Source organism: Sphaerodactylus townsendi, linkage group LG05 (assembly GCF_021028975.2).
Source record: "Sphaerodactylus townsendi isolate TG3544 linkage group LG05, MPM_Stown_v2.3, whole genome shotgun sequence".
Taxonomy (NCBI): domain Eukaryota; kingdom Metazoa; phylum Chordata; class Lepidosauria; order Squamata; family Sphaerodactylidae; genus Sphaerodactylus; species Sphaerodactylus townsendi.
In genome coordinates this window covers 54,979,041-55,003,935 of record NC_059429.1, presented here as the reverse complement: position 1 = coordinate 55,003,935, position 24,895 = coordinate 54,979,041, and the positions used below count along the sequence as shown (strand labels likewise).

Below are 24,895 nucleotides of genomic sequence, written 5' to 3'. Positions count from 1 at the left end.
TCCTTAGGCCAACTAGGGTACTTCACAATATTACAATGTCATCAGCGTAAAACAGGAGGGAAATATGTTTGTTTGCAATTTTTGGAGGATGGTATTCCATCTTACCAAGATGTTTAACAAGGTCATTAATAGTTAAATAATGAGGGAGCTAGTATACATCCTTGTTTCACTCCTTTCTGAATGCATATACTTTCAGAAATATGACCTTGGGGGTTACATCTAACTCTAATAGAAGTGTTGGCATAAAGGGCTCTAATCAGAAATAATAGTATCCTGTCAATATTGGATGCTGCCAGTTTTCCCATAAGATAGACTTTGACACTGAATCAAAAGCCATCTTAAAGTCAATAAATGCAATATACAGGAAGACTGTTTATTTAGAGGCACATTTGGAGATTAAATGATCTAATATTAAACAATGATCTAAGCATGAACAGTCTTTCCTAAATCCAGCTTGTTCTTCAGCAACACAAACCTCCTGGTCCATCCATTCACTCAGTCTCTATCATCAAAATGGTGGGCCAAAATGGCAGGTTTTCCTCATCTCCACAATATACAGGCTCTTTCTCCCCTGTGGCATAAAGTTGTCTAAAATAATTTTCCCACACTTCTGGGATAATTTCACATATCATAGAGGCAAGAGATCTAATTATAGTATTTGAGGTCAATCTCCAAAATAGTGAATGATTTTTCTCCTTTATTGCCTGATTTAATTGGGCACAAGCCTTCTTTGAATCTTCCTCCTTTTTCTTCAAATCAATGTTTTGCACTTCGTTTGTTTTTTTCATTTCCACTAACAGCTCATCCTCCTATGATACAAATGTTTATAAGCTATTTTTGCATCATTACATTCTTTGTCGTTCCATAAATTTGTACATCTATCATTTCAGCTATAAAGTTTGTTTTATCATTACTTTATTTATCTGATTAATTACCTGATTATATCCTCCTAAGCAACTGGCATTGTCTTCTGTATCTAAAATTCTTACCAAAATTCTCTCTATCTCTTCGGAGCTTAATAATTTTTTAATCTTATTTTCCATTCTAGGGTTCATCTCACTCTACAGTGCTTCTTATCAAACTCGATCTTGCGTCAATATATGTCTAAAACATTTTGGTTATATCTAGGAATACTGTATTTCAAATAGTGAGTAAATGTTCACTGTCATAATGAGAGGAGACCTCAAAGTTTTCCACTAGTCTGACTAATTCATGGGATACAATGATGTAATCAATTAGACTCACCTCCAGAGTGATATGTGAATTCAGCTGGTAATCATTTGGATAAGACCCATTTAATATGCTACCTCTTATGTTATTTACCAACTGAACCAATTTAATCCCAGCATAGTTATATTTAAAATCTTTCGAACAGCTAGTAAGTGGGAGAGCTACATTTCTATCTTTCAACACCAGAGCTGGGTGGCTATCCTCACATTCATCAATTCTGGCATTGAAATCTTCACCTATAATAAAATATGCTGTCAGGTATGCCTTTCTTAAATGATTAATATAGTTTTCAAATCCAGTCCAGGTCACATCTAATTGAACTTTGTCTGTAGTTGGGAGAAACAGACATTAATAATTAAACAGGATATCTGACCAAACTGGACCATTAATGTCATAGCCAATTCAAACATGTTTCTAATTCCACCACCATAACCATCAGCTTTGTTGAGACCAATATGCCTAATCCCCACTTTGCTCTCCCTTTTGATGACAGATCTGCTGGGATGTCGTAACATGTAAAACTATCCATGAAAGGAGACTCTGCGCTCCAAGTCCCTTGAAGTAATATAAAATCAAATTTTGAGAGAAATCTGCATGTATCATCATCATCTTTCCTTCTTCCCTGATATTATAGTATTTGTGATCAAATGTCTTTTGTTGTAGATTTATTTTCTAGACAGTCAATTGATTTGTCTTTTGTTGTAGATTTATTTTCTATACAGTCAATTGTTATTAGATCCAAATGGCCCTGGCTGTCTGTGAAGACACAACCAGTATTCATAGAAAGTCTAGACCATGTCATCTCCGTGAGGGAAAGATTGCCCTGATCTAGCCCTGACTGCTATGCAGCTGCCTTCTTCTTACCAGCAGCCATGGGATTTCCTGGCACAGTCTAGTACAACAAGGTCTCTGTCAGGCAAAGCATTCATACACAGTCTGTTTCTGCTGGGCATACAGAACAGCGGCTAGTCAAACAACAGCTGTATTGAAAGTACATAACCACATTTGTAAAGGCACCCACTTACTGGGATCTAATGGATACATTTGCATGTTTTAAATAAATTGTATTTTTAAAAATCTAAAATAAAGCAGAATGATTGTAATGGATGTTCTGGAAAAATACTATACCCCTTCTCAGGGAAAGATGAGAGGAGATGTGGATCAAACTGCCACATCTTCCTGACTCTCCCCCGCTCCCCCCCGAGATTCTCTTTAAAGATCAACGAAGCCTACTTATGCACTTGCTTCGTCAAAACTGTTATCATTTGCAATGTTAAAAATGGCGCTTTGATTAAAGAACACGTATAGTGCTCCAGATGGCTATATAGCAACACTTTCATTTTCTACAGTTGCACCTGCCATTTAGTTTCCTGCAGTAGCACGGACCACGTAAAATGGCAGGTGCAATTTTAGAAAGCAAAAGTATTGCTATATAGCTGTCCGGAGCACTATACATGCTCTTTTATCAAAGCACTATGTTTACCATGGCAAATGATAATAGCTCTGACAAAGCTGGCATGTAAGTAAGCTTCTTTAATCTTTAAAGAACATCTGTCCTACTTCACAATGTGGTTGTGCACTGCTGCAACTTCCGCTGCAGCATGCATGACTACATTGTCATCTTTTCTTGAAAAAGGGTGTAAAATCTGGAAGACAATCAAAAGCAACCCTTTATCACATTATTATTCAATATCCTGTAGATGGCAGCATGGTGCAATTTTCAAAAGGTTCATTAAAAATGTAAGTGAAGTCCAGTGTTCAATGTACAACTGCATGTACAGAAATCTGAAAGAATTGGCAAATTAACTTCGGGACTAATGTTGCTTCCAGTTCTTCAAGATCTTTTCTGCCGCATCCAGCGTGCTGTCTTCCTGCCAATACACAACACCATCATGGGTTATAAAAATTACAATTCAGTTATAGAAGAACACTTGGAAAAGTACACTACTGGAAAAGTACGCATAATTTCACCCATCATAGCTGTCCTGTGCATAATCAAACAAGTGTCTTGTTGCTGATTTCAAGCTTTGGAAAATGCCCAACTTCGCAATCATCTGGGGCCACTCACAGAAGTCCTTACAATGTATTAGCCTTTCTATCACGTGACAAACATTTTGCTAATTTACAAAACTGAAGAGTCATCTTCCTGTTTTAAGGCATTACAGGGACCACACAATATTTAATCTTCCTGTCAATTAAAATGTCCAGCTGATTTATGCTTTGTCACTGCAGATGTAATTGCAGACATATTGAACTGATCAACCTTATAATTAGACTAGAAAGCCCTTTTAGCAAGAATTATCTGCATTGTACATTTGTAGAATAGCCAGCCCAACCAAGCCCTGGTCCTTTAAATTTGCCCAAGGGCAAAGGCTAGTCCTAAAGAGAGGCAGGCAGTTCTGTGCTTGCCCCCATTTTGTCCGTACTTCAATTCCCGGCAAGCAGCAAAAAGTCAGTGGCAGGTTTTAATGCAGCTCACTGTTCTGTGCTGAGCGAGCACTGAGTGAGCGGAGGAAAGCTAGCTGTCACAAAAGTTGTAGGGTGTGGCAGTAGGAAGTGGCAAAGCTGTTTGCACAGAAAGAGAATGTGTGTGACAGAGCTAGTCCTGCAAGCACCTCACAGACATTGCAAATGCCAGACCAGGAATTGATATCTTGAAGAAGCAGATTCCTGATTATATCCATGTAAATACTCATGGCCAATCTCTGTAGTATCTTTCTCCAACTGAGGACTGTATCTGAAGCAAGCATGCCTTGTTATTTTTCCAGTGCCCCCTCCTTAGCATATGCTGCATTGCAGAAGCCAAGATCAAAACACTTTCCTAGCAGTTAGCATAATTAAAAAAAACACTGACTGACTTCTGAGTAGAGCTGCTTAAGGTTTCTTTCTCAGTCAAGCTACAATCTCACCCTTCTGTGTATAGACTTGCCAAGGGAAAAAAACTGCGTATAGACTGCCAAAGGAAAGAAACATGTCCTGTTCCTCTAAAGGGGGCTTAATGGGAAGTTATTCACCAGATGATCTTATTTAATTCCATCACTTGAAAAGCTTCAGCTGCCTACTTCCACACTTTAAAGTGGCAGGACACTTTTTCTCCAGGCCGTTGACAACACCTACAATTTGCAAAACGGGGATAATCTGGTTTAGTTATCAGGATGACTGTGACCATTACGAAACATGTAGTAAATAGTAATTAGTAGTGATATAAAATGTTATTTTAGCAACCTAAGAGAGAATGAGAATTTTTGGATGAAATTAGCTTGTTTAAGAACGACAGAAACCAATGGCATTGTAATACACTAAATAGTCTTTAAGTTGACAGCTTGTAAACTTACTTTGATGAAGCAAAAACGGATGTACTTTTCAAACTTCTGTTGAGTCTCTGGGCCACAAAATGAAGAGAGAGGGATAGCTGCCAGCTTCTAAAATGCCAAAATACAGTCATTATTTCACAAACAGCACAATCCAATACTAGTTGTCCAGAAAGATGCCTCTGGTTTCAAGAGGTTCAAGAAAGGTCCAGGTAAATAGTGCACCAGAAGGAAGGGTGGGGTGGGCACCACTCCATCCCCAATAAAGCCCATTATGGGGGGAGATGCTTCCTCTTTGATTCTTTGCTAGAGCCCATTGCATCTCCCCCACAATGAGCTTTGCTGCTAGTAGTACATAAATAAATGGGTAAAATGCAGGGAGAACAGTTATTTAAGTCCAAATCTGGGCCTGCTGCCTTCCAGTGTGCTCCTGATTCATTAGATCAGAGTCATTCATTTCAACATTAAAAATGAAGCAATTGCATATATGTATTTGGATGAAGAAGTATCAGTGGTGAATCAAGAAAACAACCACCTTACCTTGTTTTTTATCATCCATTTCACAAATTTGTAATCGTAAGGCTTATCCTCTTCCATGTCCGATAAATCGACATCTTTTAAACAAATAATAGAAAAACAGAACTTTTGCAGGACTCGCCTTTTCTATAAATCAAGAATACTTTTGCACAGATTTGAGTAGACTCAAGAAGAAAAAGGGCAGCCACTCATGCCACATTCTCTCATAGCGAGAAAAACTGCCTGTATAAGAATCATTATGCTACATTATAGTTCCGTTTCACAAAACGCTATTCCCAGTTTGCACACTGAAGCCAGTGCAGTATACAGGACACGCACAGTGTAGTCGTGAGAGTCATAGATTAGGATCTAGGAAACTCAAATGCCCACTCAGCTATTGAAATTAATTGGGTGACCTTGGGCCAGTCATTCTCTCTCAACCTAATCTCTCTTGCAGGATCGTTATGCAGATAAGATCAACAAGAGGATAACAATGTTGTAACCCGCTTTAGGGCCCCATTGTGGAGAAAGGTGGGGGTATAAATCTATAAAAATAGATACTATCAAGAGTAAAGCTAGACATAGCAACTAAAAGAGGATGCTACCACAAAAGGTAGCCCTGCAATGAGTTTGCCTCTTTTCCTTCAGTTGCTGCTGCTGGAGCATGCTTAGTAGGATATTGGGCTTCGCTGTGTTACAGAAGAAAATACAGGGTCAGTATTTTCAGTGGCATCAAAAACAAACCATTCATTGTTCTGTCTAGTACTGCCTTCACTGCAGCACAAGGTTAATTTTGTTAATGAAAATGATATGTCACTTATTAACTATACATAAAAGAAATAAGCAGATGCAGTCCTCAGCTCTGGTCAGAATATTTTTAACCCTGCCACAGCAGCAGAAGCAGGAGGAGGAGGAGTTTGGATTTATATCCCCCCTTTCTCTCCTGTAGGAGACTCAAAGGGGCTTACAATCTCCTTGCTCTTCCCCCCTCACAACAAACACCCTGTGAGGTGGGTGTGGCTGAAAGAGCTCCGAAAAGCTGTGACTAGCCCAAGTTCACCCAGCTGGCATGTGTGGGAGTGCACAGGCTAATCTGAATTCCCCAGATAAGCCTTCACAGCTCAAGCGGCAGAGCAGGGAATCAAGCCCGGTTCTTCCAGATTAGAATGCACATGCTCTTAACCACTATGTGCCACTGAATGAATAAAACATTCACTAACTTAGCACAGACACATCAACAATCATGAAGTATCCTCCCTCGGGAATAACAGGTTTCAGTCCAACTTCTTGCAGCATTTGAGCCAGCTGGTTCCTCTTGACCTCTAATTCTCTAGGCAGAGAGTAGAAATAGCAGTCTGACTCGTCCATCCGTTGGAAATCTAACAAAAAAGCTTGTCCCACAGCCTCCTGAACATAAAAATCAAAAAAGAAAATCAGTGTAGGTTAGCAAAGGACAAAACAAACCATAAAACCAACTTAAATTGGTTCCTTAAAAAATGCTGATGTCTCCAAAGTCATTTAAACAAACGACTTTTCTTTAAAAGGCTTCTGCCCAATAAGGTAGATATTCAAATGAGAGACAAAAATGCATCAGAAGACAGTTTTAACAGCCTCTATAAAATGAAGATTCCAAAATTAGGGAATATATTTCTACCTATTATTCGAATGTTTCTTCCACAATGTCTGATAGAGGAACCTACCAGTGAACATTAGACTTGACCTGCCCACACAATCTGTTTCAACACATTCATCAAGGTTGAGCAGCAACAGCCACCCTCGGCCCCAGTCAGATTTGAGGGAAGGCTGGCATTCCCCCCGCCTTGCCATGAATCAAGTCCCTCACAGCACTGACTCATCAAAGTGAGCCTAGATACATGCACAGAGTTTGGGAAACCTTTATCCCATCCCACGGAGCAGCCCATCTTTGCAACTTTATGCTTCACTCAGAAGTCCTTGCAATGCTGCTGCTACTGTAGATGAGTAGGCCAAGAAACACACACACAAACACAAGTTTATAACAATAACTGATAATACAAATTATTAGAGGACAGCAAATATGAACTTCCCACACCCCTCCACCGAAATCTGTATAGGAAACCTACTCCCGAATGCAGCCTCCTAAATGCATTGGATCAGGGCAACATCCTTACACAGGGACGCAGGAATGGTATATACAACAGGCCAACTCAAGGCTCATTCTGTCAGGGCCGGTAGCTCTTCTGCAGTAGAGGAACTTCTCTCACCCTTCATTTTAATGCGACTTACTACATTAGGATGCATTTAGGGCTGTGGGGTTAATAAATCAAAATGAGGGTTGATTCAAGTAGTGACATTAGTGTTGATTTTCAAATGCTCGTTCACCCTGATTTCATATGCTGAATAACTGAATACTCTCTTTAGTGGCTCCAACTCCTGTGATCGTGTTGACTGCTTACAAACTATACCATCTGCTTCCTCATGCATCTGTACCCACCTGTAATGGAGTTGGACATGTATAGAGTGAATTTTGCTGAACGACTTGCAAATGTTTTATCAGATGCTGGGGGCCAATGGACCATCCAAGCTTTAAAAAAAACAACAGTAATAAATATCTAGTAGTTTACTGAATTTTTACAAAGTATTAGGAGCTGGAAAGCATTGAGACAATCACACGTTAACCTAACTTCACACCAGCCTTCCAAATAAGCCCACAACACTAATTGCTTTGCTTACATAGAAGCTACTGTTGCTGGTGGGCTATTTAACAGTGCAAACCTGAGAACACTTCCTGGGAACAGGCATCAGTGAATATAATGGGACTTACTTCCAAGTAAACTTGGTTGGGATAGCACCCAAAAAGAACATTCTTACATTTTTCAAAGATTTCCCCGGCTAGTCCTAGAAGCAGCCTTGTAAATTGCTATTTACAAATCTATCCTACAATCTGGCCAACAAAAATGCAAGTTATTTTGGAAAATATTCTGAAAATTAAAAGTATGAATGTTTAGTTGTATGAATACTTGTATTCATGGCTGCCACAAAATAAAATGTTCTAAAATAAAGCACTGTTTCAAAAACTAATCATATTTATGTACAAAATCCCATGATCTGGCCCAAAGAGAATTTTGGGATCTGATTACAGCCCTTCATGGTATATCTTCCTATACTTTACCAGTGTTTTGATGGGAGGGATGTTGACAAAACAACACCCTGCAAACAGCCTAATGTGCTTTTGTCTTCTTTGGATGCTGGCTTTACCTCCATGACAACCACATCTTCTAAATCTAACATTCTAACTGAAATTGCAAACGTGAGATCTCTATATGAAAGGAAAAGCGAGATTCTAAAGACTGTGGATGATCTACCACAAGAGTGGCACTTCAGGTTCCGTAATTTTCTTAATAAATCATTTTGAACAGAGGACTTATATTAAGTCTGTAGGTGACAAATTGCGCTAACAGATTGGAGGTATGAAATAATACCCTGCTGTACTTCAGAATGGATTTTTTCAAAATTGACCAGAGGTATTCTATTGTTCATATTACCTTCCAGCCAGTTACAGTGTATGTTTTCCCAACACTTCCTATAGTCACTGTTCTTTCCCACATTCCAGGCAAAGTAGCTGTTTGAAAAACACAGAGAGACCCATTACTCATGTGAAATTCCAGCTTTTCCACAAGCCAGATAAGAGACATGATGAAGTATTCTGCACTGGAGGAAACTGCCCAGGCAACAGCAGAAAGGCAATGCTCATTTTATGACGTATCACTAGTAATCCCGTTAGACACATATTAGAGAACTGCCACAAGATGCTGTAAGTGGATGCAATATTTATTTTGCATTTTTCATCATGAGAAAGGTGTCACTACAGCTGATGGGAAACATGGAGCTTAGTATATTCTCTGTTCTGGGGCAAATCTATGTGCTGTTCATCACATATAATTTTACAGAACTGGAGATTTCTTTAGCTACAATAATTCTGTTTAGTTTATAAAATAATTGTCACTTATATGCAGATACGTGATTTGGAGGTTACAAGTATAATAACAAACAAGCACCACTGGCTAAATGCCTTGGTTTTGGGAGCAATCCTAGGCAGCAATGTACATATTAGAGCACATGGCTTCTGCAAATGGTTGTACTGATAAAGCAAACAGCAAGGAAGTAGAATACAGCCTTGCTGAGTTCCTCTCTGTATTTCTGTTTCTCCAGAAACAGAACATCTCAAGAGAAACACAACCCCCCACGATACCTAGCTTAAGTAGAAATAGATAGAAAAAGTGCAGAGAAGGCCAACAAGGATGATTGAGGGACTGGAGCACCTTCCCTATGAGAAGAGGCTGCAGCGTTTGGGACTCTTTAGTTTGGAGAGGAGACGGCTGAGGGGGGATATGATTGAAGTCTATAAAATTATGCATGGGGTAGAAAATGTTGACAGAGAGAAATTTTTCTCTCTTTCTCACAATACTAGAACCAGGGGGCATTCATTGAAAATGCTGAGGGGGAGAATTAGGACTAATAAAAGGAAACACTTCTTCACGTAACGTGTGATTGGTGTTTGGAATATGCTGCCACAGGAGGTGGTGATGGCCACTAACCTGGATAGCTTTAAAAGGGGCTTGGACAGATTTATGGAGGAGAAGTCGATTTATGGCTACCAATCTTGATCCTCTTTGATCTGAAATTGCAAATGCCTTAACAGACCAGGTGATCGGGAGCAACAGCCGCAGAAGGCCATTGCTTTCACATCCTGCATGTGAGCTCCCAAAGGCACCTGGTGGGCCACTGCGAGTAGCAGAGAGCTGGACTAGATGGACTCTGGTCTGATCCAGTTGACTTGTTCTTATGTTCTTATGTTCTAAGTAGCAATGGGGAATATAACTCGGCTTGGCAGTGCGAGAGGCAGGCTAGGTGGGATCTTTTCGACAGCTATACCAGAAATGGCTTTTGAAACTTTCTATAGAGAATGCAAAAGAGACCAAATTGTAGTTTTAAATATTTTTATATAAATTTTAGTTGCAAAACAATCATACAGTAAGACATGGAAAAGCATAGACACAGGAAAATATAGGTTTGGATGATAGATTAGGAGGGGGAGGGGGGACTTATACATTACCTAGGTTCTGCTGAAGAAGTCTTGAAGAAGGCAAGGATTCGTATGTCAGCATGGAGAGCGGGGGCCAGCAGCAGCTGAAGCCAGCCTTGACAGCCAGCTTGGAGGGCCAGCATTGAGAGCCTGGAGAGCCAGCTTGTAGAGCCAGCATTGAGAACTTGAGCCAGCATGGAGAATGTGGAACTTGGGGTGCACTGTATTTTTATACCCCTGTGAGCAGTTTGGGGCAGGAGCTAGTAAGTTTTTATTCCTGTAAGTTTCTATTCCTGGATTTTCTGGGTTTCCATGCTGGGATTGAAGGGCTGAGCTAATCAATGGCTCATCTATTGTTTCTAAGTCCCGGGATAATAGAGCCAATTGTTTCTTGATTGTATCAGTGGAACCTTGAATGGCTTATGCAGATTATCTTTGGAGAGTCTCTGCCTAGGTATTCAAATCTGGCTGAGGCGTTTTTCATCAGGAAAGGATCTAGTGCCAAGGAGATTGTTTCTAAAGGTAGAGAAAATGCAAAATCTGGTAATAGGGAGTCTCCTAGAATCATTGTGTTACAGTAGCTTTGGTGGGTTATGGTAATCAAGACCTTTTTGCAGTAGCCTCATCCTGGTTTGGACACTCTGCCACACACACACACACACACACCACACACACACACACACACACACGAAAGCTGGCTTTTGCCAATACATAGTGCAGAAAAATAATATGACATCCATATTTCAGCAATGTGGGGTATGAAGGGTAGGGCGACACCCATGATGCTTTGTCTTATGAGAAAAATCTGATATACAAAACCTCTCTATCCTAAAAAGGGAACTGATTTCAATACTGCAAGTTGCAGCAACATTTTGATAGCCTCATACTGGAAAACATACCTTCCATTGGGCAGTTGTATGTGGGACTGCACTGGCACGTTTGCCCCCTCTGCTGCTGCAGAAGGCAGAGGAGCTGGCAGCCCGTTACCCCCCAGCTCTGCAGTGGCAAAACCCAGAAATGGTCACCACTGCAGAGAAACACTGGTGTCCAATCAGACACTAACTCAGAGCGGGGGCAGGCCTTCCCTGGGGGTGGAACTGACCTTAGTCAGCTTTCACCTGGAGTCTAGGTCTGGGAACACATGGGATGTGGCCTTGAACTGATGTCATCCAAAAAGGTGGCAGAACTCCATCTAGCCCTATGGAGGGCTTTCAGGTGGATGCGGGGGAGGGGGGTTGTTTTGTTTCAGCTGTTTTCCCATACTGCCTGAATGCTCTCTGGAGGTGCTGGGATGGCATGTTTCTGGCTTTGGATTGGGCTGGCCAAGTAGCAAATAACTTATCTTACTCTAGAAACTTTCAAAATAGAGGGCTGCCATATCTAGAATATGTGGAGACAGGGGCATCATGAACTAAATGACTGCCCATGAAACTATCATATGATTTTCATTTATTAAGTTCTGCCAGGTGAGTACAACAAATGATTTCTGTAAAAAGCATTCATGTATAAAAGATTAAGTAGTGGAATGTATCTTGACTGTGTAGGATATTTAACCTACTACTGTTGAATTTTTATTTTCCTGTGCTTAATATAAACTAAACTTAAAACAGTTAAAATAAAGAACTATTAAATAATCTGCACAGCCAATCAAACCTCCAGTATGGTTGGTTCACTGTATTGAGAAAAGGTTAAAGGGGAAAAAATGAAAAAAATGAATGGATAGTTATATTAAATAAGGGTATAATGTGATATTAGGGACATATTTAGTAAGAGAAGACTTAGAAAATAAAGATAGTAATCACATATTAATGTTTTATTAATAGACTCTTATCTCTTTTTAAAAAAAACGCGTTTTTCTGAAAAAAAATCTTCTATAAAATATGTTGATTATGTTATGAGTTTGTAGAATGTTATTTGGCGTAATTATACTAGCTTTCTCCAGGACCAGAATTGTACTAAGATCCATTTTCTACTTTTGAGGTTCGTACTGTTCCTACTGTTTTCTTCTTTCTTCATCTGGACAACTGGGTTTAATTCCCCATTCCTCCACAAGAGTGATGGGCTCTGATCTGGTGAACCAGGTTTGTTTCCCCACTCCTCTACATGAAGCCTGATGGGTGACCTTGGGCAAGTCACAGTTCTCTCCAAACTCTCTCAGTACCACCTACCTCACAAGGTATTTGTTGTGGGGAGAGAAAAGCAAGGAATTTGCAATCACTTTGACATTCCTTACAGTTCAGAAAAGCTGGGTACAAATCCAAACTCTTCTGGTTGAAACAAGCAGTTTAACAGTAAACTAATAAACTAATAAACTAATTTGTTTGTTTTTTAAAATCGTGTTAAGGAGAGAGAAATTATTTCATTTGTAAAAATAACATACGAATTATATGTTTGAATTTTCCCACGAACCCACATCTGTATAATTTCATGATATCAGTACCAATTTTAATGTGTTTCTTTCCAGTGTATACCAGCCACTCATATACTTCATCACTGATGCACAAGATATCATGCTTAATACAGAGATCAGCAATTGTCTGGAGCTCTTCTTTTGCATAGACCTTTTAAAAGAGAAAGGAAACAGTACATTGAGCAATGTATTCAGGGCCAATATTGTTGTAACATTTAGCTACCAGACTGAAAAACAGGACTCTCACCTTTCCTATAGGATTGTGAGGGGTATTCAGCAGAATAGCTTTTGTCTTGGAATTGAATTTACTTGCAAGTTCATCAGGGTCCAAGACCCAGTCAGCACTAGAGGCAATGTCTCCTCCAACCGCAGGTTTCTAGGGCACAAAAAGTATGTTTCACTGAGCTGTATATGCTTTTCTTAATCATGTTCCATAATAATGCTGGTAGCTGGGACGTAGGTATAGATTTTTTATGGGGGGGTTCGGGGGGCCACACCCCCACCCGCCCCTAGGGCATGGCCACGCCTCCCCAAGCCCTGCCCCTGCCCTAGTGCTTATAAAAGCAGCTCTCCGAGGCTGGGGATGGCAGACTCCCCTGCCCTGCCCTGCCCTGCCCTGCCCCCAGCAGCTGGGCTCCCAGCCGGCAGCCAGCAGTTCCTTCTGCCCTCCCCTCTGGGCAGAGGTATAGAGGGAAACTGGAGCCCGGTGCAAAATCTGAGCCCCCCCCCCCTCCCGGCAGCCACTGTGATGCTGGAATCCACCCCAAACAGTATCACTTTCACTGGTGTTTAAACTAGAGAACCCAAATTCTCCTTTTAAACCCACCTTAAAGTCCCTAGTTAAACAACTGGGGTCCCTAGTTAAACAACATTGAAAGTGATGCTATTTTGGGGTGGATTATCCCCCACCCTGAAACAGTATCACTTTCAATGTGGCATAGTGGTTAAGAGCAGGTGCATTCTAATCTGGAGGAACCGGGTTTGATTCCCTGCTCTGCCACTTGAGCTGTGGAGGCTTATCTGGGGAATTCAGATTAGCCTGTGCACTCCCACACACGCCAGCTGGGTGACCTTGGGCTAGTCATAGCTTTTCGGAGCTCTTTCAGCCCCACCCACCTCACAGGGTGTTTGTTGTGAGGGAGGAAGGGCAAGGAGATTGTAAGCTCCTTTGGGTCTCCTACAGGAGAGAAAGTGAGGATAGAAATCCATACTCTTCTTCTTCTTCTAAACTGAGGACCTCAGATTCTCCCTTAAAATCCACGCTGAAGGGGGTGGATTTAAAAGGAAAATCTGGGGAAATTTGGAGGGTGCCTGCTGTCAGGGGTGCAATTGTTAAGCTAGAAGCACCAAACTTTCAGGGTATCTTTAGGAGACTCTCCTAATGATACCACCCAGGTTTGGTGAGGTCTGGTTCAGGGGGTCCAAAGTTATGGACCCTCAAAGGTGTAGCCCCTATCTCCTACTAGCTCCCATTGGAAACAATGGGGGATGGGTGACCCTCTTTGGAAGTCCATAGCTTTGGACCCCCTGGACCAAACTTCACAAAACCTGGGTCGTATAAATAAGAGACTCTCCTGATAATACATCCCAGTTTTGGTGAAGTTTGGTTCAGGGTTTCCAAAGTTATGGACCCTCAAAATGTAGCCCCCATCTTCTATTAGCTCCCATTGGAAACAATGGAGGATGGGGGCACCCCCTTTGGAAGTCCACAGCTTTGGACCCTCTGGACCAAACTTCACAAAACCTGGGTGGTATCATCAGGAGAGTCCCCCAAACAATCCCTGAAAGTTTGGTGCTGCTAGCCCAAACAATGTGCCCCCTGCAGGCCAAAAACAAAAAACTAAAAAAATTTTAAAAACCCACAAACGGAGGGGCGGAGCTTCGGACATGAATGTGGGGGTTTGAACCCGAGAACCTCCCCCTTACCTACATCTTTGGCTGGTAGACTTGCAACAAAAACCATTGTATTGTACCAAATACAGGAATTGGGCCAAGTTATTCAAGATTAGAAGCAAAAAGCAGCCATTGGTATGTGTGGGTGGGGGAGGCCAGGGTCCTGAGAGAGCATGTGTCTGTATGGGGCTAAATTCTTCCCATGGAGAAACTACATATACTCATCTTTTCTTCCCCTGGGAAGAATTTAACTCTCTCTCACCTCATGCTACTACCCCAGTTTGTTCTTTGTTTGGAATCAGGGCAACATTTATTAGAAACAAGGGCATGGGTTGTAACTTTTAAGTTTTGGCTGCGTCTTTGTTTCTGCACTGACCCTAACAGTTTGTCCCAGTTAGAAATGAGAGAGTTTCAGCTTTCGAAATGGTGGCTACATATTGAAAAAAAGATCTTTTCCTTGGGCTTCTCTTGGGAGGCCCTACAAATGCTCACTGCTCCGGAGATTTACCACCGCTTAAAGACTAGATTATTTGATCAAGAGTACCAATTTCTCTTGAGCAAAGCGCAAAGCTCTTGCTCTCCAATATTCTTTGGGATTATCCCTCAGAAAACTAGCCCTGCTATATACCTGCAACAACTTATTAATTACAATTGCAGATGGGTCATGACCAGAGCAAGGTGTAACTCTTTTCCGTCAGCACATCTTCAAGGTCGATTCTCTGGTATTCCACAAAATGAGCGTCGCTGTCAATTCTGTCCTGATACAACTGATACACTTTCTCATATTCTGCTCCATTGTTCAAAGTACAACAACATCAGAACCGATTTGAGAACTGTGTTACCAACAGGATTTATGCTCCTTTCTGATAAAATAAAAATGGCTAAGCTTCTAAATAGCTCTAGTGTTGAAATATCTGAAGCTGTTGCTATGTTTTTGCTCTGTGTACTGCAAGTTGAGCAATAATGATCTTTTTATTGCATTTGAAATTCTTGGCACTGGTTTTATGCCTAATAAAGGTTTTTTGGATTTGGATTTGGATTTACTACCCCAGTCAAAAATTGTCCCCCACCCCACACTGCTTTAGGGTCAAAAGGGGAAAATATACATACAAAGCATCAAAGTAACACCTGAAGTTCTCAGTGTGAATAACCCTAAAGAACAGCAGACAATCTCTGTGTTACTTTGTAACTTTGATACTTTGTATTATTTCTTGCATGGTATTCTGCACTTTATTAAATTTCTCTGCTCACAGTTCTGCTTGTTATGAATAGTTGCCTTTGAAAGGCAGGGTACAGTAGCTATACCTTTTCTGTCTATGTTCCCACACACACACGCACCTTTTCAAGTGCTGAAATAGCTACCAGGGCGACCACCTGGTGCTTGAACCATCTCAGTCCTCTATGTTGCAAGCACAATCAGAATTGTGCCCTCACAACATTTTTAAATTGCTTAAAAATGGTATTGGCCACAAGTCCAACCAGTGGACATTGTCACATCTAGTTTAGCCTTTATAAAAAAAGCTGCACAATTGCCATTCCCAATGAATAAACAGAATCCCAGTGGCAATGAAGACCAATGAAGACTAACAAAATATATTTTCATGAGTCAGAGTTTCCTTCATCAGAAGCTTATCAATCAGGCTAATTTATACATACAACACAAGACCAATTTTTGTTGCCTATATATATTTTTCTGATGAATAAAAGGTACTCTTTATGAAAAAAGCAACAACCCAAATTTCAAAAATCCAAAATACTCACGTATTTCAAAGGTATGCAGACAGGTTTTGCCCCTGCCATCTTTACCATGTTCACACAACAGTCATAGTATGGCTCTATTATTATTACCTAAAACAAAAAGATAGTCAATGACATAATCAAGCAAAAGTGATAAATGTTTTGATTCCATTTTCTTGTTCTCTTTATGTATTCAGAGGGGTAGCGGAGGGAAATGGCATCCCGGGCAAAACCTGCTCCGGGTGCCCCCACCGTGCCCCACTTACCTAGCTGGGCCTCCACCGGCTGAAGGAGCAGCCTGGCAGGGCAGGGCCAAAGAGAGGGGTGTGGGGGCTCTGGCACCGGCCTGGTGGAACACTCTCCCTCCAGCTGTCCCGGCCCTGCGGGACCTTGGGGATTTCCGCAGGGCCTGTAAGACTGAGTTGGTCCACCGGGCCTTTGGAGAGACCGGCCGCTGAGGATGCCCCTGCTCCCTCCTCTTTACCCCCATGGGCCCTAATACCATCAGGACCCATTATTTCACATTAGGAGGGTTTCGTAAGGGCGCGGGCGATGTTCTAAGATACTACTGTTGTTTTAATTATATGTATGTTTTTAGCTGATGTTTTATCTGTACACCGCCCTGAGCCCTTCGGGGATAGGGCGGTATACTAAATTTAATAAATAATAATAATAATAATAATAATAATAATAATAATAATAATAATAATAATAATAATAATAATAATAATAATAATACAGTATCTATCAACATTAAAAAATTATAGGAAAAATAATGTGTCTTTTTGCAAAGACAGAATGAGCATTTGCCATTTCCTTGAATGAGCAACAAGGGCAGTATTTTAGATAGCAGATATACTTGAGACCTTATAACTGTTAAACAATTCAGCTGCTTCCACTTAGTAATTTACAAGTAGATATGGCAGATGGCAAGAAAGGGGGCAGTGAGTTTGATCACTTTTTGAGATCAAAGAGATACAGCTTAGTATGAAGGATAACAAAATAGAAGTGTGGATTTATAATAAGGAGAACGAAAACAAAAGGAACTAGAGGAAAGAATCCAAGAGACAAAAGAATCCAAATGCTAAGTACTGTATATACTCGAGTATAAGTCGACCCGAATATAAGTCGAGGCACCTAATTTTACCACAAAAAACTGGGAAACTTATTGACTTGAGTATAAGTCTAGGGTGGGAAATGCAGCAGCTACTGGTAAATTTCAAAAATAAAATAGATACCAATAAAATTCATGAAGGTATCTCACTGGTTGTAAGAAAAGTTGACTAAAAGCAATCTTCATGATCAGAGGATGAACAGGATGAAGGCAAGAAGGGAGACTGCCTGGCTGCTTCATGCCAAAGACTGTGAGGACCCACAAGGCCTCCCTCAAAAATGGCTCACTAGAATTTTAAAAATGTCATTAAGCAAGGCAGTTTTTAAAGGAAGCAGATACTGTTTGCTAGCACCACCTTGTGAACAGTGTACACTTTTATCCTTGCATGTTCAGATACATATTTTATTCAAAGGTAACATTTAGCTATTAGGAAGATCTACAGTGTCTCTTTGTCTCTTACCACACTTGCTAAATAGCACAGAGGATATTTCTGTCCTTAGAACTGTAAGACCCTCTCTTTTCAGCTTCAATTTGTACTGCTTTACAGAGAGGAATTTGCACAAAAACTTAGCTTGACCTGATTTATTAGTAACAAATCTTGACTTGCATTTTGCAGTCTTTAAACGCTACAAGTGCAATGGAATCTCTCTCCAAGAGGATGCCATGCCTGTCAGAACACAAATTTAATGGGCACAGAGTAATACCTAAGACGGCATTCAGAGCCAATGGAGCAACTCTAATTGCAAAGACTGTGACTTTATCAAACCTCGAGGATTTACAAGCCTAGCTTTACATAAAAACACAAAAGGGAATGGTGAATTGAATACTGAAAGTTGGATGCAGGCAAAAGGCTTCTGCCACAGCTGGTGTGATCTCCTTTCTCGGTGAGCCACAGCTCCAGCGGCCATTTTGGAATTACCGTATATTCTCGGGTATAAGCCAAGGGGGGCTTTTTCAGCATTAAAAAATGTGCTGGAAAAGTTGACTTATACTCGAGTTTATACAGTACAACAGTGGCAGCTTAACTCATAGGTCAATTCCCCACTTCAAAAATGAAACTAGATACAAACTGGTTTGGTAAGATTCAGGACCTTTTGAGCACAGTTTCATGGTCCCCACTGCAGCTTCTGCCCCCTTGTTCCCAGAAACGCAGCAGCCATGCAGGAGTCCCCACTATCGGCGGATCAAACGCGCAATCCACTCAGGGGATATCCTGATTGGCTGCTACATTGTGCTGGGGCAGGAATTTTGTTTAACTTTCAAACTGATGGATCCACGTCTCTGCGAGCATGTGCAGAATGACCCTACACGGGGACGGGTGATTAAAACAAAGCCCCGTTTCCATGTGCCTTCGTGTATTAGTTTTTAAGTGAATGCAAGGTAGACACAAACACACTCCTCCACCCCTCTCCCCCACCACAACTTCAAAAAGGTTACAGTGTCCAGAGGTGGGTATTTATGCCTGAAATCATGAATGTGGCGCAGAAGGGACTGGACTTGCTCCAGCATTTTAAGGGGCTAAAATAAAATGAAAACAACTTGTCTCTGGCTGGGATCGAACTAGCAACCTCTTGCCCAGTAGCCCAATGCTCAATCAACTGTGCCATAGAGACACTGCTGGCTAAAAGCTGGGGAAAATGCAGCTTAAGTCTCCCTACACAAGTAGAAACAGGGAAATGTGCTCTCATGTATTCATCTTTAAGTGAATGCAAGGTTTACTGCTGCCTTGTGTTGCTATGTATGTCTTTAGTCAGAAAACTGCCCCCAAGTTGCCACACATTCACGTGGATCTCTGGTCCGCAAAAAATTTTTTAAAGGGGCTGCGTGCGCATCACGCACAGGCCACTGTGTCTTAATGGGATGGGAGGCTCCACATCACTCGCAAGGGCAGGTAGTTCGAATCTGGATTCACACACACCCCTCCCAACTTCCCCACCGCTCCAGATTGCCCACGTGTTTTTTGAAAAGGTCCACTTTCTTCCAGGTTCTAAAATAACATGTGCGGGGGGGGGGGGGGGGAGAAAGGGGATGAATGCGTGTTCGGAGCGGGTGAAGTGGGAAACCTGTATATTTGGAGTGACGAGCATGCATCTAATTGTGAGTGGGGAATCGGCCATAGTGAGTTAATTTAACTCAGTGTAAGTTTTATTTTTAACTGGGGGCACTTAAGGTAAGCAGTATTTCTGGGTTTTACTGTCATGTTTCCAAACACTTTGGAGTAAGCCAGGTTTAATAAAGTCAGTGGGAAATCTGAGGAAACCCTAGAAGGTGCACAAATGCAGCACTGATGCTGTACAGAACCAGAAAAAAAACACCCTTTGCAAAAGCACTGAGCCTGGAGCAGATAACCTGTGTGAAATTGGCCAGGCAGAGAAATTCCTGTTCTGAACAGTCTCGCTCCAAACAAAAGGCGTAGAGAGACTGAGAAACATATCAGTCTCTTCAGGATCACAATAAGCTTTTTAAGCACCTGGATGACTAGATACCTAGGATTTTTCCAGTCCCACTGTGGGGATCAAAGGAAGAGAATTTATAGTTGGATGCAAAATGAGAAGAAAGTGACTACACAAATGAGTTGCTCTCAAGTTCCTCTGTGGGGCTGATTTTTTTCCCCCAAAATTAAGCAGGACTCTTCTTAAGGTGCACTGAATAGCTCTTCACCTGGCAGCCCTTTTATATAGGAGTGATTTTTAGAAAAAAATCAAGCCCACAGTAAAGCCAAAGGGTAAGAACATACAAATATAATCATGTGAAAATCAACTCAGGGAAGGCACAGAAACTATTAAGTAGCTTTGCTGGGGGGTTGACAAGGTACAAATCCTAGACAAAAGTTGATTTTCTTCTGGTGCAAAGATAAAAGGCCAACTCCCTCCTCTTCAATAAACCACTCTTCCAGGAAACAGATTTTCAAGTGTCTTTGAGTGCTTAGTAGACACCCTTGGGATAGAGTTCAAGGATTTTTAAATGAAATGAAGACACTTCTGAGCATTTTTGTTTAATGTGACTTGCTTCACAAAAACTTACTTCATCTTCTACTTCAATGAGTCCTTTCATTGCACTAAACAGAGATCCATATGCTCCAATTGTCACCAGAATGTCAGTGAATGGGTCAATCTTTCTATCACAGACCTTTCCATAAACTTGGGACAAGGCCTTCACCAATGATGGGTGTCCCTATGCGCATTTTTAAAAGACAAAAGAAAAAGACATATTAAAATTTGCCCAACAGACAATTGAAACAGTATGGTATATCAGCCACGTGCAAAATAATTATCTTCACTGAAGAAGAGGAAGAGCAGGAGGAAAAGTTTGGATTTATACTCTACCTTTCTCTCCTGTAAGGAGACTCAAGGTAGCGTACAAGCTCCTTTCCCTTCCTCTCCCCACAACAGACACCTTGTGAGGTTGGTGGGGCTGAGAGAGTTCCAAAGAACTGTGACTAGCTCAAGGTCCCCCAGCAAGAATGCAGGTGTGCGGAAACACATCTGGTTCACCAGATAAGCCTCTGCCACTCAGGTAGAGGAGTGGGGAATCAAACTCAGTTCTCCAGATTAGAATCCACCTGCTCTTAACCACTACACCACGCAGGCTGTCAAAGACCTGAACATTATGCCTGAGAATAAAATTCACAAATAATTAAAAGCTATATATACACGTCTGACATCCCCTGGGCAAAAACTAGATATATAACACACATGGAATTCTTGAATAAAGGAATAAAGGAAGTCATGGCTTTCAGTCTGCAAGACCTGAGTGAGATTGTTAAAGATAGAATGTTTTGGAGTTGATTAATTTATAGGATCAGTCCCCTCTTGATCAAGGAAAATTTTCCGCTGGATCCAATCCCAAATCAGTTCCTGTGTGGTGAATTTAGGAAATAGGGCAACAGATAATTCAGGGCCTGAATACAAAGAAGTTCAGGATTCACATTTGTGTTCAGTCATCTTTGGGAAGCATTGGGCAAATCACTACTACAGTGTCCAGATACAACTCTGGAAGGAAGAACAAGGTAAGAATTGCAAAGCACTTTAATATGCTGAAAACTGTGTCAACAATTAACAATCTTTCATCAGGAAATTATGGTCAATTAGATTTTTAATTAATCTGGGCAGTTGCATAGTCCTCCTTACACCATATTTGTACCTTTGCAGTTTGAAGCCTAACTGTCAGAAACCATGCTTCTTGGATGTGGTGGATGTACAACTTATCACAAGGCCCTGAAATTACCTTAGATGAACTGCACTATAAAAGTTGCTCTGAAAAAGCTGTCTTTAAAAAGGAATCTATGCTTGACATAGGGAGCATCAGAATTTGAAGTCAGAAAGGAGCATAAAAGCACCCAAAACATAGCCAGGCAAGATCAGAAACATCAAATGTACTCACAAAACCACGTGTGTATTGATTTAATCTATTCACAAAGGAAGCTTTTGCCAGCGCTTCTTTTAAGTAGTTAGGAGGAGATATATCAGGAAAGCCTTGTCCAAGATTAACAACTGAGGGATCTGCAGCTAAATTGATAAATTCCGTCCTGTGAAATGAAAAGAGAATGTTGTAGCTTGGCTCAACAGGATTTTGTTTGTTTGTTTATAGGCTTGAAAGAGCTGTCAACAAAGTTAGTTTGTGTTTAATCCAGTTATCATCAGTTGTTCATCTCAACAAGCTCATTATATTTTGTTAAATTTTCATATACTTTCTACGTTTCGCAAAATGGCATCTAAATCTCTGGTTTCTCTCTTATAAGAAATACCTCTTATGTTGTGAATACTACCCTAAATCTTTGCAGTTGTTCTATTTTATCAGTGTTACAACCTTTCTAACTTTGCTACAGAGCTCCATTGATTGGCGGGGCGGGGAGGGGGGATGGTCATAGAAGAAGAAGAAGAGTTTGGATTTCTATCCCCACTTTCTCTCCTGTAGGAGACACAAAGGGGCTTACAATCTCCTTGCCCTTCCCCCCTCACAACAAACACCCTGTGAGGTGGGTGGGGCTGAGAGAACTCCAAAAAGCTGTGACTAGCCCATGGTCACCCAGCTGGCGTGTGTGGGGGAGTGCACAGGCTAATCTGAATTCCCCAGATAAGCCTCCACAGCTCAAGCGGCAGAGCTGGGAATCAAACCCGGTTCCTCCAGATTAGAATGCACTTGCTCTCAATCACTACGCCACTGCTAAGAGAGGTGCATTAGGATACAAGTCCTATGTTATACAACAGAACTTATTTTAAGGAAAATGTCTTTGAGGCTGCAGTTATAGAGTAGGAAGCAGGTTGCCAAAAATGCTGTTGTTGGAATCTTCTGGTTTTATAGGCTTTTTGTCCCATGGATGGGTCGAGGAGAGTTTGGGAATACAAAAATTGAAACTAGAAGGCACTCTGCATTTAGTATCTTTGTCATCAGGGCACTACAAAATAAGACTGAGGCAATTGGATAATACTAAAGAAGCTTCCTCTAGAAACTTGGGGGACAGGAGAGAGGTTGCCATCTTTTATAGTGAACTCATCACTGCCTTCAAGAGCAGCACAGTGTGCAAAATATTTGCAGGGAATTGTCTTTATCACCATACTATATGTATAAAATATCTTTAAATAAGATTTGTAAACATCAATGTTTCAGAAAGGAAGTGCAATCAGATCTCTTTTTCCTGCTCAACTATCAACCTTTGATAAACATTAAACAAATATATCTACAAAATGGAAGCATTTCCCATTATTTATGCATTCACTCCTTATTCATTTTCATTAATAATTCATTGTTACTCACCATATATTTCTTTCAATCCCTTCAATTCGTTTTGCATTTTTATGTCTGAAGGTCATTGTCTACATTCAAAATAAAAAGGACACAGGATTTTTATCAGAATCGCAAAGTGTTCTTAGTGTTAGACTCTGTGATAATAAGTGACCTTTCTTCTACACAGCAGACACCATGGATACAGATAATACATGTACAGTTCAATATAAAACTGAACTGATATTATCTTTCAGCACATGCATGACAATAACAAAGAAAAACAATGAATTGGATCCCAAGCCTGTCAAGAGAAAAGCCATCTTAAAGAAATTTTCCAGTTAATCCCAGCTAAGCTCTTATTTCACTGTTCTCTGATTCTCTGTAAGTGTCAAACACTTTCCCCTATACTGGTGCTTACTCATCTAGGTCATCTGCTCAGGTTTGATAGTTAGCTCATACAGTTCAATTGTGAATCTGGTATGGGAGGGAGAGCTCACTCTCACGCTAGAAAGTCCCATGGATACCACCCAGTGACTGGCTGACAGTTTTCTATAAATTATAACTCATGATGGATGGAAGGAAGATGTAGTGGTTAAGAGCAGGTGGATTCTAATCTGGAGAACCGGGTTTGATTTCCCACTCCTCCACCTGAGTGGCAGAGGCTTTTCTGGTGGACCAGATGTGTTTCCCCACTCCTACATTCCTGCTGGGTGGCCTTGGGCTAATCACAGTTCTTTGGAACTCTCTCAGCCCCACCAACCTCACTATGGCCCCTTCCGCACGTGCAAAATAATGCATTTTCAAACCACTTCCACAACTGTTTGCAAGTGGATTTTGCCATTCTGCACAGCTTCAAAGAGCACTGAAAGCAGTTTGAAAGTGCATTATTCTGTATGTGCGGAATGAGCCAAGGTGTCCGTTGTGGGGAGAGGAAGGGGAAGGTGTTTGTAAGCCACCATGAGTCTCGTCATAGGAGAGAAAGGTGGTGAATAAATACAAACACTTCATCTCTCATCAGGGCTGGGGGTGGGGGGTGAAGTGGGTGAGAGGGCAGTGGCAGAGGGGGACAGTGGCACAGCTGCGCCAGCATGGTCAGAGGTTGCGGACACCTGCCCACTCAGCTGCTGTGCACACTGCCCTGCTGAGCATGTGAGGTGGGGTGACAATCCACATCTCCTGGTGTCCCATGCGACTGGAAAGCAGCACAATGAGGCAGAGGCTGCATAGGCTTGGCTTGTCACCTACAGACTGAGTCGAGCTGTATCCAGGCTGCCCCATCTCGATTCTCGCAACTCCCAGCCAGGCCCCAGCACACTCAGTGTGTTGCCAGTCCTGCTGTCTTTCTCTTCTTCACCGAAGTCTGACTTCCTCCCGACCAGGGCAATGAATAGCTGCCATGTTAGATCATGGTGTGGGGCCAGGGAAGGAGGCGATCCTGGCGGCTGGGGCAGTACCCTTGTACACAAGAGTACTCTGTTCTTGACCACCAGATGAAAAATGCAGGTTCTAAATCAAATCAATCCTGAACTCTCCCTAGAAGCTGAAATGACTAAACTGAGGCTATTGTACTTTGGACTCATTATGAAAAAACAAGATTTTCTGGGAAAGCCAATAATGCTGGAAAAAAGTGGGGGGAAAGGAAGACCCAGCATAAGAGGGACTGATTCAATAAAGGAAGCGAGGCCCTCAGTTTGCAAAACAGTTAGATAGAACATTCAGGAGGTCATTAATTCGTAGGCTTGCCATAAGTCAGAAGAGACTTGACAGCACTTTACACACAGAATTGTCTTCTGAGTAAATACACACATGGTCATCCTGTTAAGGCTGCAACACTTACAGTTTGATCATACATTTGCTTAAAATGAAGCAGCTGGCCAAGTAACATACAATGG

The 24,895-nt window shown here is 41.4% G+C and overlaps 1 protein-coding gene across 1 annotated transcript; it reads right to left on the bottom strand.

The window, feature by feature from the left end:
• Positions 1-352: 352 nt before the first annotated feature.
• On the bottom strand, positions 353-24,895 carry LOC125433107 (kynurenine--oxoglutarate transaminase 3-like). Its single transcript, XM_048497475.1, has 13 exons — positions 24,841-24,895; positions 23,034-23,092; positions 21,660-21,804; positions 20,301-20,450; positions 16,187-16,273; positions 12,780-12,908; positions 12,563-12,683; positions 8,582-8,658; positions 7,531-7,620; positions 6,278-6,464; positions 5,082-5,155; positions 4,566-4,652; positions 353-3,101 (listed from the first exon to the last, which is right to left on the bottom strand). Exons 1-13 carry the CDS (start codon positions 24,886-24,888, stop codon positions 3,045-3,047), a joined length of 1,311 nt encoding a protein of 436 aa, XP_048353432.1. The 5' UTR covers positions 24,889-24,895; the 3' UTR covers positions 353-3,044.